Here is a 17875-nt window from a genome sequence, read left to right on the forward strand (position 1 = left end):
TGGTCACCCATTGCTCAAATGATAACTGATCAATATATTTTTCTTCAAACTCAGCGAATAAAGTATTTTCCAATGATGAAGAATCTGGACAATCCGAACAAGATCGTAGATAGCAATTTGATGTTGTATTTTCACACAAAAGACTACCAGTTAACATTTTAATATCCTTTGTTAAATTGATTCTTTTCAAACTATGTAAAATAAGATTAATATTCTCATGGGTTGTGCACACACACATTATGTGTTCCTGAATTGGAAAGAAGCTTACATTGCCTTGGCCGAAGGCTTGCAAATGAGGAAAACCTATTTTAATATTATCGTGAATTTCCTTGAAGCGTGTGTACGCTTCTTTCAAAGTCGTCATCATTAATCGTTTTTGGATTGCTTGACGCTTTCCATCTTTTTTACTGATACATAATCTTTTGACCAGGCATAGCTTGACTTACTTCATCATCTTCAAAATATTGAACTACTATTTCTTTTGTCTCATCTGTTAATGCAGTACTAGACCTAGTATTTTTGGTTGAAAGACAGTTATTCTTCAATTGTTTTGCCTCTTTTACTGTATTTCTATTGGTTTTGAACTCATCAATGGCATCCTGAATAGACCACGAACTTGGCAGCATCGACAAAATCAATAATTTTTCTTTCCTTGTCGTGGCTGCATTCGAGAACCTTTCCTTCATATTTATAATTACCTCATCGTAGTCTGTATTTTCCACATCATCATGTCCTAATTTGAAGAGGTTTCTTCGTACAGCTTCGTTTATTTCACGGTATTTTTTCTCCGGGTAATAAACGTAGTCCATCTTACTCCATTTAATCGGAGTCACTTTTATCCCAGCTATGCCCTCGTTAAAGCGTTCGATGTTGACCTTTTGGATACACTCATCTTCCGATTGATTTGTTGAAACAGATTTCGCTGATGGTACGGTGGCAAGGCTCTCAGCACTTAATACTTCTGGTAATTCCTCAGTTGTTGTCGATACATCTGGCAATTCCTCAGTTGCTGTCGTTTTCGAACTTCCTGCGCTCTGCTCAACCGATGATATACAGATTGCTCTTTTGTCAACGTTTAGACGGCAGGACGTGCAAATGCGTAAATTTGTATTCAATGTGGACATTGGAGCATAACCAGTCGCTTTCAGTTTATCTATGGTGCTTTCGGTGAGATTTCGTAACTCTTTTGAACACTTTTTTCCATCAAACGGCCTACAACAGTTGAGAAAGCGGCTACTCATGTTGTTCGTAATATTTCAATAAACAAAATCACTTTTAAGTTTTTACTGACTAGTTTGGTGTCATTTGCTTGACTGAAGAAAAAATTACTATAAGATCTTTAACAACCTTAGTAGTAGTAATTTTTTGCTTTTCGTGAGCATTGTCATGGTATGTACCTATCATGCATTTGTTGTTGTTGAAGATACCCGTTTCCTCCCGATCATAAAGTCTATTCTCTAAGAGGTATATTTTTTGCAGGTAAACTATAGACGTACACGTGTATATAAATCTTTGATTTTGCAGCTTTTGTCTTAAAAATAACATTTCTGATATGTTTCTATCAACGTTATTATCAACAGGTTTCAACACTATTAAAAGAATTTTTCGCCAGTCACGTGCAATGAAAATTATGACACTATCAATACTTTTGATCACAACACTGGATCGTGTCTAAGTTTCTTATAGATGCTATGAATAATTAAATCAAAATATCATGAAAACAACTTGTTTAAATCACGTCCCTTAACAATAAAATCTGCATCAAACTGCAATTCTCGAAATAACTTACATAGAAAAATTTTTTTTTTTGCTAAATGTGAAAATTGTGAAATGTTTGAAATGTCATAACTTTTTTGTTTATTAGTTTACCATCACCAAATTTTTATGGTAGATAGCTAATATAATGGACCGTTTTCCCTAAAAAAAATTACGTTCGAAAAAAGATAGGGTTTTGAGATATTTGAGTTTTTGTGACAATATGATATTTTTAAAGGCAAAAAAAATTTTTTTTTTTACAGTGCACATTTTCTTAAGAATCACCATTTAGTTGTCTAACTTTGCTGAAAAAATCATAACAATCGAACATTCCGTTTTTGCTGTGCAGCTTTTTAAATATTTTTGAACCATTTTCACATACACCCTTTTGAAAAGTTAGTCGTGACTCAATATGAAGATTTGATATCGAAAAATGACGATTTAGATGAAATTGAAAAACTGTGCAGAGTTTCAAATATTTTCGAAATGGTCGCTCAGGATCGACTGACATGCCCCCGTGGAATGCCTCAGTTAGAGATTCTTGGTTTTAAAGTTAGCGCGGCAGGGATCAGTCATTTAGATGACAAAATCAGTGCGATTAAAAATTTCCGTCAACCTGAGACTAGAGAGGAAGTCAGGAGTTTTTTGGGGCTCGTGAACTTCGTTGCCCATTTTATTCCAAACATGTTAATAAGGTCCGAGCCATTGCGGGAATTCGTACGTGGGGATGTACTAGAGTTCAGCCAAAATCAACAGGACCCTTTCGATGATCTGAAGACGGAACTTTCATCCAATTTTCGAAAGCTAGGATTCTATGACCCGAAGGATGTTACGGAGTTCTACGTTGATGCGTCATCCGTTTGGACTTGGATCTGTCTGGTCCAAAGAGACAAGTCGAATGTTCCGAGGATCATCTCATTTGCTTTAAAAGGATTAACCGCAACAGAGAGAGTTTATCCTCAAAGACAAAGAGAAGCGTTGGCAGTTGTCTGGGCGGTGGAGAAATTTTACCTTTATGTGTTTGGCCTACAGTTCACTATCTTCACGGATCACAAGACTTTGGAGTATATCTACGGTGGAAAGTACAGAGATGGCAGAAGAGCTTGCTCTTGAGCAGAAGGATGGGCCTTGCGGCTACAGCCGTACAATTTAAAAATGAAACACATTCCTGGATTCGACAACATCACGGACGTTTTGTCTAGACTGTGTAGCCAAACAGATGCTGCTTTCGACGAAGAATCGGAACACTTCTTATTAACAGTTGGAGACGGACCTATTGCGATTACCCTGGAAGAAATAAAGAAAGAGACAGAAAACGATAAAATACTGCAGTCTGTGATAAAATCTCTGGATTCTGGAGACTGGCCTCTCGACTTAGTTCGATACCAAGCATTCAGCAAAGAGCTGGGTTTACGAGAAGGTATTGTTGTTCGCGACGAAAGAACGACGGTTATATTGAAACGAAGAGCTTTAGAAATCGAACACAGAGGACATCCTGGAGTATTTTCGATGCGAAGGCGTCTACGGGAACGAGTCTGGTGGCCGTGCATGGATAACGATGTCGGCAGTATGGTTCAAAAGTGCGCAGGATGTGCAGCCGTTAGCAAGCAACATCCGCCGAAACCCATGTTGCGAAAAGAGATTCCGGATAGAGCGTGGCAAGAGGTCGCTATTGACTTTTTCTCAGCCAAAGATTGCGCAACATGTCCGGTTCTTGTGTATTACTACAGTCGGTACCTCAAAGTAGTAGAAATGAAGACAACAAACGCAGGAAAAACCATCGAAGCTTTGGAAACGATCTTCAATTAGCAGACGTATCCCGAAACAATCAGAAGTGACAATGGACCACCATTTGCAGGGGAAGAGTTTGCTAGCTATTGTCGGAATAAAAACTTCCGGTTGGTTCGAACGATCCCATACTGGCCTCAGATGAATGGCTTGGTCGAGAGACAAAACCAGGGCATACTTAGAGCTCTAAGGATAGCAAAGGCAACTTATAGCGATTGGCGTAAGGCGATAAAGGATGATGTGTACATGTACAACACAAGTCCTCACTCGATTACCGATAAAGCCCCTATGGAACTGATGACTGGACGACCGGTAAAAAATTGTTGCCAAGCTTCAGAACCAACGCGCATTGTAGCCGAGATGAAAACCTTCGAGAAAAGGATGCCATCAAGAAGCTGCAAAGGAAAATTTTTTGCTGGTGGAAGACGACATGCAAAGCAGTCAGACATCAATGTTGGTGATCACGTGAAGTTAAGGAACTATGAGACAAGTAAATTGGAACCAAAATTCGGCTCGAAAAATTTACAGTCATAAAGAAAAATGGAGCCGATGTTGTTGTTGGTAATGAGGATGGAGTGATGTATCGACGATCCGTTACTCATTTGCGGAAATGGCCTTCAACAACCAACGATGCTGCAGAGTCGGGCTTATCCGCTGCGGCTAAATCACCAGGAGACGTGGAGGAAACGAGCTTGGAACTCAATGGTGGAAAGTTTTCGGACAAGGATAATGGGGAAACATCCAAGCGACCAGCCCGTACCAAAAAACTTCCAGAAAGGTTCAGATGATTGACTTGTTGGTACAACTTTTTTTTTGGACGCGGTAAGGGATGTAGAGTTCAAAAGCATAGTTCATGAATACATCCCTGGTTTAAGTAAGAGAGTAGAATATGAGAGGGGGAGAGGGCCTAACATTGAAGACGGGGAGAGCGAAGGCATACAGGGCGGAAGGTTGTGAGTTGTAACCGCGTGCGGATGTCGAATAAAGTCGGTGTGTTATAATTCTAATAAAAGTGAGTTTTATTCATACATAATCCGGAACGTTGTACTCGTCCCTGTGAATCCTACAGCCACATCGTTATATTGCTGCATGATTGCTGCAATTTTGATAAAATATCGAAAACAAAAGTGTGCATAAAAATTGCCTCGCCATAACAAAAAGATGATAGAGAATTAACACTGTTGTTTACATTTTAGAACCAGCACATGTCGGGGTAGGGATTCAGTTCTCCACCTTCTCCCCTGCTTGGTCATAGTTCCTGCTGCCCGAAAACTCGTAAACTTTGAATGAAAATGAATTTTGGTTCGAATGAATTTTATTTGGAAATTCGAATGAATTGGATGAATTTTCTCTGGAAATTCGGATAAATTTCCTCTAGAAATTCAAATGAATTTCCTCTCGAAAATCGAATGAATTTCCTCTGGAAATTCGAATAAATTTCCTCTGGAAGTTCGAATGAATTTCCTCTGGAAATTAGAATGAATTTCCTCTGGAAATTAGAATGAATTTCCTCTGGAAATTAGAATGACTTTCCTCTGGAAATTTGAATGAATTTCCTCTGGAAATTCGAATGAATTTCCTCTGGAAATTCGAATAAATTTCTTCTGGAAATTCGAATGAATTTCTTCTGGAAAATCGAAATTTGGATGGATTCGGATGAATTTCCTCTGGAAATTCGGATGAATTTCCTCTGGAATTTCGGATGAATTTTCTCTGGAAATTCGGATGAATTTGCTCTGGAAGTTCGGATGAATTTCCTCTGAAAATTCGGATGAATTTCCTCTGGAAATTCGGATGAATTTCCTCTGGAAATTCGGATGAATTTCCTCTGGAAATTCGGATGAATTTCCTCTGGAAATTCGGATGAAGTTCCTCTGGAAATTCGAATAAATTTCCTCTGGAAATTCAAATGAATTTCCTCTGGAAATTCAAATGAATTTCCTCTGGAAATTCAAATGAATTTCCTCTGGAAATTCAAATGAATTTCCTCTGGAAATTCGAATGAATTTCCTCTGGAAATTCGAATGAATTTCCTCTGGAAATTCGAATGAATTTCCTCTGGAAATTCGAATGAATTTCCTCTGGAAATTCGAATGAATTTCCTCTGGAAATTCGAATGAATTTCCTCTGGAAATTCGAATGAATTTCCTCTGGAAATTCGAATGAATTTCCTCTGGAAATTCGAATGAATTTCCTCTGGAAATTCGAATGAATTTCCTCTGGAGATTCGAATGAATTTTCTCTGGAAATTCGAATAAATTTCCTTTGCAAATTCGGATGAATTTCTTTTGCAAATTCGATAGATTTCCTCTGAAAATTGGGATGAATTTCCTCTGAAAATTGGGATGAATTTCCTCTGGAAATTAGGATGAATTTCCTCTGGGAATTCGGATGAATTTGCTCTGGGAATTCGGATGAATTTCCTCTGGGAATTCGGATGAATTTCCTCTGGGAATTCGGATGAATTTCCTCTGGGAATTCGGATGAATTTCCTCTGGGAATTCGGATGAATTTCTTCTGGGAATTCGGACGAATTTCCTCTGGGAATTCGGACGAATTTACTCTGGGAATTCGGACGAATTTTCTCTGGGAATTCCAATGAAATTTCTTTGGAAATTGGGATGAATTTCCTCTGGAAACCTCTGGAAATTCGGATAAATTTCCTCAGGAAATTGGGATGAATTTCTCTGGAATTTCTGAAGAATTTCCCCTGAAAATTCGAATGAGTTTCCTCTGGAAATTCGAATGAAATTCTGCTGGACATTTAGATGAATGGAAATTAGGATGAATTTCCTCTGGAAATTAGAATGTTTTTTAATTTGGAAATTTAAATTACCCTTCGAAAAAAATTCTTTTTGGAATTTCGTATGAATTATTCCTGAAAAATCGAATGAATGTCGTTTTGAAACTCCATCCTATTTTCTTTGGATAGCAAATTCAAATTAGTTGGTATTAGTACTCTTTGGAAGTTTAAATTATCGTTTTTTGTCTTACTTATACCCTGCCCCTATAAGACGGTGTGTGGCGGCGAAGAATGAACCATGAGCTCGCCCAACTCTACGGCGAACCCAGTATCCAGAAGGTAGCTAAAGCCGGAAGGGTACGATGGGCAGGACATGTTGCAAGAATGCCGGACAACAACCCTGCAAAGATGGTGTTCGCTTCCAATCCGGCAGGTACGAGACGGCGTGGAGTGTAGCGAGCGAGATGGGCAGACCAGGTGCAAAACGACTTGGCGAGCGTGGGGCGTATCCGAGGATGGAGAGATGCGGCCTCGAACCGTGTATTGTGGCGTCAAATTGTTGATTCAGTATTATCTGTTTAGATGTAAACTAAATAAATGAAGAAATACCCTGCCCCTGTTGCGTTACGCAATATTTGACCTGACCCCTATACGCATACCTAACTAATTTGCCAGTTAAGACTGGAACTGTGCTGATCTTGTCCTGCATTGACTTTAATATTTGCTCCCTCTTTCATACAAAACAGTTCGCAGAAAAGTGATGTTAATTGAATCGCAAGACGAGTATCCACACTCGGCGCTAGATCAAACGAAACCCACTGCACTCTGGTAGTAGCGGCAAGTGGGACAACGCTTGGGTGGACTTAACGAGGGAAAACTTTGGCCGTTTGTTAGCCACACTGCGTCCACCAAAAGGCGACCATTAACGAGCGCCAGCAAGAGACTTTGTGTTACACTATAAATTAGCAATTATGAAACTTTCCGCTTTCCTGGACGTTGATTTTCTTTTGTTGCACTGCGAAACTTTCCGGCTGGGCTGGGTGTTTGTTGAAAGATTCTTTTTTTTTTACTGCTGGCTTTGTTTTTCCATTGTCGCTGCCGGTTTGTTTGTTCGAGGTACAAATCTTCTGGTCACTTTCCATTCAGAAAATTTTCTCATAATTAGCTAATTGGAAAGTTGTCGAGTGAATAAGTCAAACAATTAAGCTTAATTTCTGAGCATTTTATTTGAATTTATGAACTGTGGAATCAAAACATGCTGTTGGCACAAAAACAACTCATTTGTTATTCTGTGCTCGTGCCATGCAAAATGGTCTGACTCAGAAGGGGAGGGTCACGTGGTGTCAACAAATCTGCTGGTCCGTCACTAAACCAACAAATTCACACCCTCAGCAGTAATAGGTCGAGGTACGTTGAAAACGAATCCCTTCCGTTTGGCCGTTCCTAAATCTGATTACAGAGTTGTAAACCAGTTGCCATTCCGATGACCCTCGCCTCCGGCCGTACCGATCCAATGAAATCGGCATGCCTTGGGGCGTGGAACATAAACTGCTTACGTTCGTCGGTGGATGTAGTTACCTACAAAGGATTGAGTCGCATCATAGCATAGGTGCCCCCACATGACAGCTGCGATGGTGCCGAACGTGAGGGATTTCGTGATATCGATCACATTGATGGCCATTCCGTGTCCCCTGGCACAGGCGTCGCATGGGGGTTCCACGGAAACGCTGACAACCGCACTTGGGTAGGGTCCATAAAAAGGTATACATTTATGACTACATCATATTCAATTCAGTGGGACGACGGTTTCTCCAGTTCATAACGAACTTAGCCGGCACGGAAAGGCGTAAAATATGGAAGATTTTGACGATGACGACGGAATGATGCGGTGAATAATATTGACCGAATCGGCCAAACGGGGAGGAGTGATGGAAATAATGGTGGACGTTTTGCCGAAGGCAAACAGACGACGATAGTCATAAAAGCGCAATAAAACTTTCCTGGAACACACATGTTACGGTTGGCTACATAAATCGGATGAATGAAATAACATTATGTAATTTTTGTTTAATGTAGTGGGTGGGGCTGAAAATGTGGAAAAAATGTAGGCCGCAATTATTGAGAAATCTGACAATTATTGCAAAACAAATAAAATTTTTGACTTCTAATCAAGTTTACAATATTTTTATCTGTTATTTATTTGAGGTGTGTACAATTCAAGCTGTAGGTAACTACTTTTCTAATTTGCATTTTTAATTTTTTGAGCCAGCCGAGTTAATTTCATTATAATCGCAAAAGATGTGGAATTGAAACTATCGATTGCCCAAAATGACAACAGATTCCTAAAATATTTTCACCCGCGTACTTTTTAGGTGAGCTAACGTGTTATTTTGAGAAATCATGCAAAAATAGTCCTTATTATTTTGCACCATTACAACCTTTTTTGTATAAATGGGTAATAAATAGCAGACAGGCTGAAAGAAGGATGGTTGTGGTTGTGGAAGCAAAATGCCGTTGGGGCATAAAAGCTTTTTGAAGAGCGTAAAGCAATTCTATTTAAGTGCGCTAAAGCTTAGCACATCGTTGAAGAACAGCGTGAACAATAACGGTTCCAGATTACTGCCTTGCGGGACTCCAGATTTATTGAAGAATGCTGATGAAATACTGTTGTCAAGCTTCACCCGCAAAACTCGTTCCGATAGATAGGAACTGAATCATGACACTAATCTTGAGGATACACCAAGGCGAGATAACTTACACAGAAGGATTGTGTGATCAATTTAGTCAAACGCTGCTTTCAAATCGGTGTAGATAACGTCCATTTGTGATTTGATCTCCATACTAGCAATGCAGTTTGAGGTGAAGTTGTGAGTTCCTCTTGCATTTCGAAATCCCCATGTAACGTTATTTAGAACCCTATTTATGTTGTTCTACCAGATTAGAGTTTATGTAGTAGTATATAGTGCAATTCGCTATGAAAATCTTAAAAGGCTGTCAATATTTGAAAGTCTGGCGAAGACAGAAACCTACGATGCGCCATCTACGTATAATGATAATACTAATTAGTACAGCGCTCTAAGCAGTCGTATGCAGAAATGGTGAAGTCGCAAGACACATCCGCAACTGCCAACGCAACGGCTGCTATTTCAGCTGCCGTTCAAGTAAGTGATTTTTATGATGCCATTTCCATAGACGAATCGGACTCTGACGAAAATCCCGAAAAGAGGAAGAAACTGTCTTCCCCGGGATTGCGCCGTAAGAAAACAAAAATCATCCCTAGAAGCTTGCCGAAATCTGATGGTAATGGGGGATTATTTAAAATTCCGAAGCAGCCTGTCTATACTGCTCCTTTTGACCCATGTTGCAGTAAGACATTCCCGCCATTGCCTAAAACCGATGTTACAAAGAAACATCAGTCAAGGAATATCTCTGAGCAGAAAACTGCTACTCGCACTTCCAAGAAAAGTATCTCGTCCAAGCGAGGATTGATATCCTTTAAGGATCTTGTGGATCGTATTTTGAACTTGTTCAATATTCCGAATTCATTGAGGCCAATCATTGACCTCTTTATTCCAACAGTTGAAAGTTATCTGAAGCAATTGACTGTTTCATGGCCCCTTCTTGCAGGACTTGTATCTTTCGATGGATAATTAATGAGAAAACGGGACAATCAACCGGAATAAACAACACAACTCGTTTTATAAGTTAAAACTAACAACAACTTTATTCAGAGCAAAAATACACAACGTGTTGATTGTTCGATCACTTTCAATATAATAAAATGGCGGCAGGCTTGGCGCCACGCAGAAGATGCGCAAACGGTGCATGCGGTCTTGTTTTGACAGCAGAGGCTGCGAATATGGTAGGGGCAACGCAGATAAATACAGGGATAGGAAATTGATACCTCAACACCCTCGCTCAATTTCTGTCATTCCCAAATTTGTACGATGAAGCAAAAATGTCTTGGCTGGTAATCCTTTTGTCATAACGTTTGCAAGTTGATTTGCACTTGGAACATATTGCACTTCTACTTGCCCTCGCTGAATAAGATCCCGCACAAAACGATATTTTACATCTATGTGTTTCAATCGTCCAATATCCCGTTCGTCCTCCACAATGCGAATGGTTGACTGATTGTCCTCAAAGTATACTATTGGATCATTCAGCTGTAGTCCTAGCTCCCTTAGCAATCGAGTCATCCAGATTCCATGGCACACAGTAACACATAAGGCAATCAGCTCCGCCTCAGTCGATGATAACGAAACAGTTGGTTGCTTCCTTGTTAACCAGCTCACGGTGCATCCATGAACACGAAAAACAAATCCTGTCAACGACCGTCGATCTACCACATCATTCCCCCAATCTGCATCGGAGTATGCCTCCATAGACGGTGCTTTATCATTCCCGCAAAACTCCAGGCCAAGGTTAATAGTACCACGTATATACCGCAGTATACGCTTAAGATGCACCCAGTGTTCTTCTGTAGGGCAACTCTGGAATTGGCTGAAATAATTTACAGCGGCACATAAGTCAGGTCGGGAGGTTAATGTAACGTACATCAAACACCCAACAAGTTCTCGATACGGTTTATCCGTTCGCTTTGATTCTTCTCCTTTCTTCAGACGCAATCTGCATTCCATCGGTGTTGACACCGGTTTACAATCACTCATGTTGAATCGCTTCAACAATCCTTCGAGAAAATAACGCTGAGTGATGCGCAGAACCCTTTGCTCCACGTTTCGTTCGATTTTCATGCCAAGAAAACAGTTTACTTCCCCCACATTTGTCATTTCTACGTACAGTACATTTTCTACGTACAGTACCAAAAACAATTTGCTTTCTCCAGTACCTTTAATGTATAGACACTGATCACTAGCACTTCGTTGAAATCCAAGCCTCTCCACGAAACTATGGAAACGCGTATTCCAGGCTCTTGACGCCTGCTTCAGTTCATAGAGCGATTTATTTAGTTTACAAACTAAATGCTTTCCTTTCTCGTAGCCTTCCGGTTGAGTCATATAAATCTCTTCCGTTATCGAACCGTTCAAGAAAGTTGATTTTACGTCCATTTGGTGTATCATCATCTTCTCTTGATTTGCGATGGCCAAAACTATGCGAAGCGTATCTAACTTCGCCACCGGGGAATAGGTTTCAGTGTAGTCAAAACCTTGTCGCTGATTGAAACCTCTTGCCACAAGCCTAGCCTTGTAGCGACATGGCTCCCCATCATCACTTTGTTTCACGCGGAACACCCATTTGCACGATATCGGTGTTCGCCCTTCAGGTAGCTTGACCAACTTCCAAGTATGATTCCGTTCCAATGCATCGATTTCTTCTTTAACAGCTGCTTCCCATTTTGGCCAATCAGCTCGTTTTCGTAACTCTCATAGTGAACTAGGTAAATTGTCCACATAACTCGAGGCATTCAAGGCATATCCGGTGATGTTCATGTCATAATCGTGATGCCATAAGGGGGCACTTCGATTTCGTTGTAGTCGTTTGGCTCCGATTGCATCTGCCTGATCTGGGCATTCTGTTTCTCGAAGCGTCTCATCGGCACAACTTTCGTATCCTCCTTCGTCATCTCCATCATCTTCCGAAACATTATGATCTTCTTCATCTTCGGTATCACTCTTCGGATCCTTTTCTTTTTCACTGCACTCGGATCCTTCAGAACATACAGGAAATTGGAAAACTTCACAATCACGAGAAGTGCTTTCAAATCGATCACACTTGTCTTTTTCTTCGACAAAAATCACATCTCGTGCCACTACGATTTTCTTTCGCCTTGGATCCAGAACACGATAACCATTATGCGAATATCCATGAACATACCCTTCCAAGATTTTCCATCAAGCTTCTTCTTTAGCTCCTTCGGTATGTGCACAAAAACATTCGATCCAAACACACGAAGTTTTTCCACATTAGGCTTCCTACCTTCCCACAACTCAAAAGGTGTCTTCCGTTTATCGATAGCATTCGCTGGACTGCGATTTGCTAAAAATGCCGCAGTCTGAACAGCAGGACCCCACAGCTCTTTGCTCACAACAGCATCCTGCAACATGGATCTCGCCTTTTCCACAAGTGTTCTGTTCATACGCTCACTGGTACCGTTTTGTTCCGGCGTATACGGAACTGTCCACTCTATCTGCACGCCTTTCTGTTTGCAAAACTGCAGGAACGCTCGGTTCTTGTATTCCGAACCGTTATCACACCGAAAACGAGAAATGCTTCTTCCAAACTTCGCTGATACTATGGCTTCATATTCTCAAACATCCACGACTTGATCCTTCGAACTGATCAAGCATACGACCGTAAACCGACTCCAGTCGTCGATAAACGTCACGAAATATTTCTCGCCAAAGATACCCACCGGTGTCACAGGCCCACAAACGTCGGAATGAATGAGTTCTAACACACGCGTCGATCGTCGTCCTTCACCTACCGAAAACGATTTTCGCGACTGCTTACCGACGATACAAGGCTCACAAACGATTTCGCCCGCGGATTTTCCATCAATTTTTGCTTTCATGCCGATCACCATTTCGTTACACAATAACTGCTTTAGGTTCTTTCCACTCAAATGACCGTACCGTCGATGCCAGATTTCTAGCTCTTTCTGTATTCGCCCACACGAATAGTACGACAAATCATCATGTATACTTTCACGGTACAAGTTCAATTCGTACAACTTTCCCCGACGGTTACCTATCGCAACAATACCCGTTTTATTCTCGATTTGCACTTTACCATCCGCGAACAGCACTTTCAAGCCAGCTATCTCCATTTTTCTCACTGATAGAAGATTTATTCTTGCTTCGGGAATATATAGAACGTTTTTCAAAGTAATCGGGATCGACTTACCATTTACGGTGGAGAAAAGTTTTACCTCACCATGCTGCTTTGCGACAATGCATTCACCTTCCTTCGCCACTGCGATCTGTACCGGATTCTTCATCGGTACCAGCTGCTTGAATAAACTCTTGTCGTTTGTCAAGTGCTCCGATGAACCGGAATCGATGATCCAGCCAACTTCACTATTCGAAGATTTCTTTGCAGCGACAAAACACACACCATTTTCTTCTTCTCCATAGTAAACACTATTCTTCTTCGATCCCTTACCTTTCCTCTCAGGGCACGACGACAACTTGTGTCCTTCTTTATGGCAACCAAAACACTTGAACTTTTCTTCTGCTGTTGGCCTGTTGTTTTCCTACTTGCTCCAGAAAAAGCTGCCGATTCACCAGCCGGCAGGCCACATTCATCACCACCGCTTTTCTGCTTGATCTCCTCATCAAGCAGCCGACACTTAACAAACTCAATCGTTAAATTTTCTTCCGGCATGGTTTCCAACGCTGTCACAACAGTTGCGAACGCCGATCCCAACGTCAGCAGCAGATGACAAACAACACCCAAATCGTCGATTTGAGCTCCGGTGCTTTTATACTCACGCACGAGCTTGTCGAAAATAAGGAAGTGTTCTTGCAATCTTCCTCCCTCGTGCCGTAGTGTCAGCATCTTCCTCTTAAGATGCAACCGGCTTGCTATGCTTTTTCGCTCAAACACTCTTTGAAGTGCCGACCAAATTGCTTTCTTGCACATACTCCAGCTGATTGTCGTGAATCCGAGAAACTAGTAATGATTTACAACGCCGATCTTTCTTCTTCCTAGATTCGAGCTGCTTCTTCTTGTCCGCCTGGACAGCAGCAGAATCTGTCACTTCGATTTTCAGTTCGTTCACATCCGCGATTTCCCGACTGATGCAATCGGTTAACTCGTGCTCCTCCAGCACAACCAGCATCCGGTACTTCCACGCCGGATAATTAGAACCATCGAACAACGGAACGCGCACAAAATCTTCCTTCTCCATTTTCTCGATATTTACCACTCGCGATTTACTGAGTCCATAACCTAATGAGAAAACGGGACAATCAACCGGAATAAACAACACAACTCGTTTTATAAGTTGAAAACTAACAACAACTTTATTCAGAGCAAAAATACACAACGTGTTGATTGTTCGATCACTTTCAATATAATAAAATGGCGGCAGGCTTGGCGCCACGCAGAAGATGCGCAAACGGTGCATGCGGTCTTGTTTTGACAGCAGAGGCTGCGAATATGGTAGGGGCAACGCAGATAAATACAGGGATACGAAATTGATACCTCAACAATAATACGGCCATACAAGATACAATCACTGTGCTGCAGTGGAACTGTCACAGTCTGAAACAAAAATTGGACGTGTTTAAGTTTTTAATTCGCAACTCTGATTGCGATATATTTGCACTCTGTGAAACATGGCTTTCTTCTGAAGATGAAATCAACTTCCACGATTTTAACATTATTCGCCAAGATCGGAATGATCATTATGGTGGCGTTCTTTTGGGAATCAAAAAATGTCACACTTTCTACAGAATTCCCATTCCGACTGTTAATGGTTTAGAAATTGTCGCTTGCCAAGTAAATGTAAAGAATAAAGACCTTTGCATAGCTTCAGTGTATATTCCCCCAAATGCCTCACTTAATCGTCGGCATCTTTGGATCGCAGTCTCTCTTTTATCATCCCCAGTTTTAATACTGGGTGATATGAATGCACATGGTATTGCATGGGGCGAAACTAGAGACGATAACAGAGCGCCTATTTTCTATGATTTGTGCGACGATTTCAACTTGAATATTTTGAACACAGGCGAAGTAACTCGAATAGGACCTCAAGGACAGGAAAATCGAATAGATCTGTCTTTATGCTCTAATTCACTATCATTAGATTCCACATGGAAGGTAATCCAAGATCCACATGGTAGTGACCACATGCCGATAGTCACCATAATCAAAAGCGGCTATCAACGATCAGTGCCAGTTAATGATCCTTTCGACCTCACGAAAAACATTGACTGGCAAAAATTTGCATCGGCGGTAAACATTGGTATTGAATCAACTGATATTCTTCCTCCACTGGATGAGTATCGATTCCTTACCGAATTGATTCATAAAACCGCACTAGAAGCTCAGAAACGACGCGTTCCAAGTACATCTGGCATAAGAAGACCAGCCACTCCTGGATGTACTAAGCTGTATTCCGAGAAATCTGATGCCTTCAAGGCTTTCCGTAAACACGGAAGGTCTGAGCTTTTCGAAGATTATTTGAGGCTTGAAAGAAAGCTCAAAAATCTTCTCAAGGCTAAAAATCAGAAGGGTTATATACTAGATACGACCGCCCGACGTAAACTATGTAAAACAGATCATAAGATAATTATTTTGGTTAGAGCCTAGAGTGATTGAAATTTTGACTTTTGCGCTCCCTTATGCTTGAAGGGGCCTTCCTTAGCCGTGCGGTAAGACGCGCGGCTACAAAGCAAGACCATGCTGAGGGTGGCTGGGTTCGATTCCCGGTGTCGGTCTAGGCAATTTTCGGATTGGATATTGTCTCGACTTCCCTGGGCATAAAAGTATCATCGTGTTAGCCTCATGATATACGAATGCAAAAATGGTAACCTGGCTTAGAAACCTCGCAGTTAATAACTGTGGAAGTGCTTAATAAACACTAAGCTGCGAGGCGGCTCTGTCTCAGTGTGGGGATGTAATGCCAATAAGAAGAAGAAGAAGATGCTTGAGCGATAACATTTGCTGTTTTGGTTAACCTCCTAAATTTTCAACTGAATTGGTTATAATATAACTGAGTACGAGCAGTTTGAAGTTTGTATGGAAATTACTATAGAAAACTCCTCGTATGTGAGAGATCGTTACGTGAGGCGGATCACTAACTATTTAGGGGAAGCTCTCCCAGCGCCGGACACCTTCCAATACCGGACTCTTCTTAAAACGACACTACTTGCAGAAGTCCCTCCTTCATCTTATTAAGTACAAAAGGAAGCTATTGAACAGGCTTCTAACGGCAAGGAATATCAGATCTTCATGTGATAAACTTTGTACAAAACTACACTTACTTCAATTCAATTGTTTCTTCTTTTTTTTGTTAAATATCTTGGCTGTGCATATGCACAGCATATGTTTCGAAATGGACAAATTGATATGAAATTTGCGAAAAAGAATCCACGTGTCTTGGAGGGACTCGAACCCTCAACCTCCTACTCTCTAGATAGGTGTGATATTCCCTACACAACAAGACCACTTAAAGGTCACGTTTGCGGAAAAGCCATCAGAATCCGAGTACCAACCTCCACCGCGGTTAGCTCTCTTTTTTGCAAATTGAATATCTTTCGGATGCTTTATTTGTCCAATCTCCAGATATTTAACAAAAAAAAAATGGTTTTCGTACGGCCGAGTTGCCGAATAATATGCAATTAATTGTTTCTTCTTGCTTAGAAAGCCACAGAAATTAGCAGAAACAAAAATTGAAGAGGACATTGAAAAAGGTGGGAATTTGGATTAGGATGTAAAAAATTTAGCTGAAGAGTCAAATAAGCTCCACTAACAATTTTTAATATTTACAACTTAAAGCACGTGAATAATATTACTATTCTGAATTATGTCTTTACTCATGTAACAGGAACTTAGTCACATTTGAACATGATGCAATAGTGTCCGGTACTAGGAGACATTTTTCTGAATCGTAAAATTTTTCACCAAAATTCATCGTCGAAAAACGTGTTCAAATGATCAAATATAGTTTGTATGAATCATCAATGGTCAACAGTCATATTCTATGTTCCTTTCTTCTATCTATTCTTCCTTTGAGGCAATATAACTCACGAAGAGGATGACCGATTTACGAGATTTCCTCACTAATCGATTCGTATTGGGATCAGCTGTGTTTCTTTATGCATAAGGTTAGTAAATTTTAAAGGAAAAGTTGGGAAAATTGTCAAAATACAATATTAAGGCGAGTTTGGAGAAAACCTAATGCGATCGCTCGAAAAATGATCTAGAGTGCGGCGTCGTCGCAATCAACGCAGAAAATGACATTTCGAACGTTAAACGAAAATACCCGAGCAACGCAGGGTACGTTCTGCTAGTATGGTATAAAAGGAAATATAATCCGGATAGTTAAAGTTTTTTTGTTTAATGGCTTATGTGTCCGGCACTGGAGGATCTCCCCCTAAATATAATCAACCCGAAGACTTCGTAGAATACTTCTAAATCTGTAAGACGATTGTTGTTGCGAACCGATCGGATTTTCTTAAGCAAAGTTATAAAGAAAATAAAACTGCTCATTATTGATGTTATTCTTTCACGTGCTCAATTGAATTTCCCACGATTTAGTATTTCCTTAATAATTTTTCTTGCAAGCAGCGAATTGTTTCGCAATAAAGACGAGTTATTCACTTGCTAAGTTTCCTATGTTGCCAACGTACTTATATATTTTTAGATATTAATGACCAACGTTGCAAAACGGTTTTCCGAAAAATTTACTGTTTTCATAGTAATTCTCATACAAGCTTCAAACTGCGCGTGCGTGCTTAGTCAAATTACAACCATTGGGATGTTGGATATATGGGGTCGGGAGGTAGCGAGGTTTGTATATGTAAACGTTTTGCCGCGTGTAATGTGTAGCTTTTCCGCAAATCATGTTCGATCGCACACCAATCCATTTATGTTTCGAACAAAATTGGCGTAACTCACTAT

The 17875-nt window shown here is 40.6% G+C and overlaps 1 protein-coding gene across 1 annotated transcript; it reads left to right on the forward strand.

The window, feature by feature from the left end:
- Positions 1–2910: 2910 nt before the first annotated feature.
- Positions 2911–3564, forward strand: LOC134206073 (uncharacterized). Its single transcript, XM_062681754.1, has one exon. The coding sequence runs from the start codon at positions 2911–2913 to the stop codon at positions 3562–3564; it is 654 nt and encodes a 217-aa protein (XP_062537738.1).
- The last annotated feature ends 14311 nt before the right edge of the window (positions 3565–17875 follow it).

The sequence above is a fragment of the Armigeres subalbatus genome, chromosome 1 (assembly GCF_024139115.2).
Source record: "Armigeres subalbatus isolate Guangzhou_Male chromosome 1, GZ_Asu_2, whole genome shotgun sequence".
NCBI lineage: Eukaryota > Metazoa > Arthropoda > Insecta > Diptera > Culicidae > Armigeres > Armigeres subalbatus.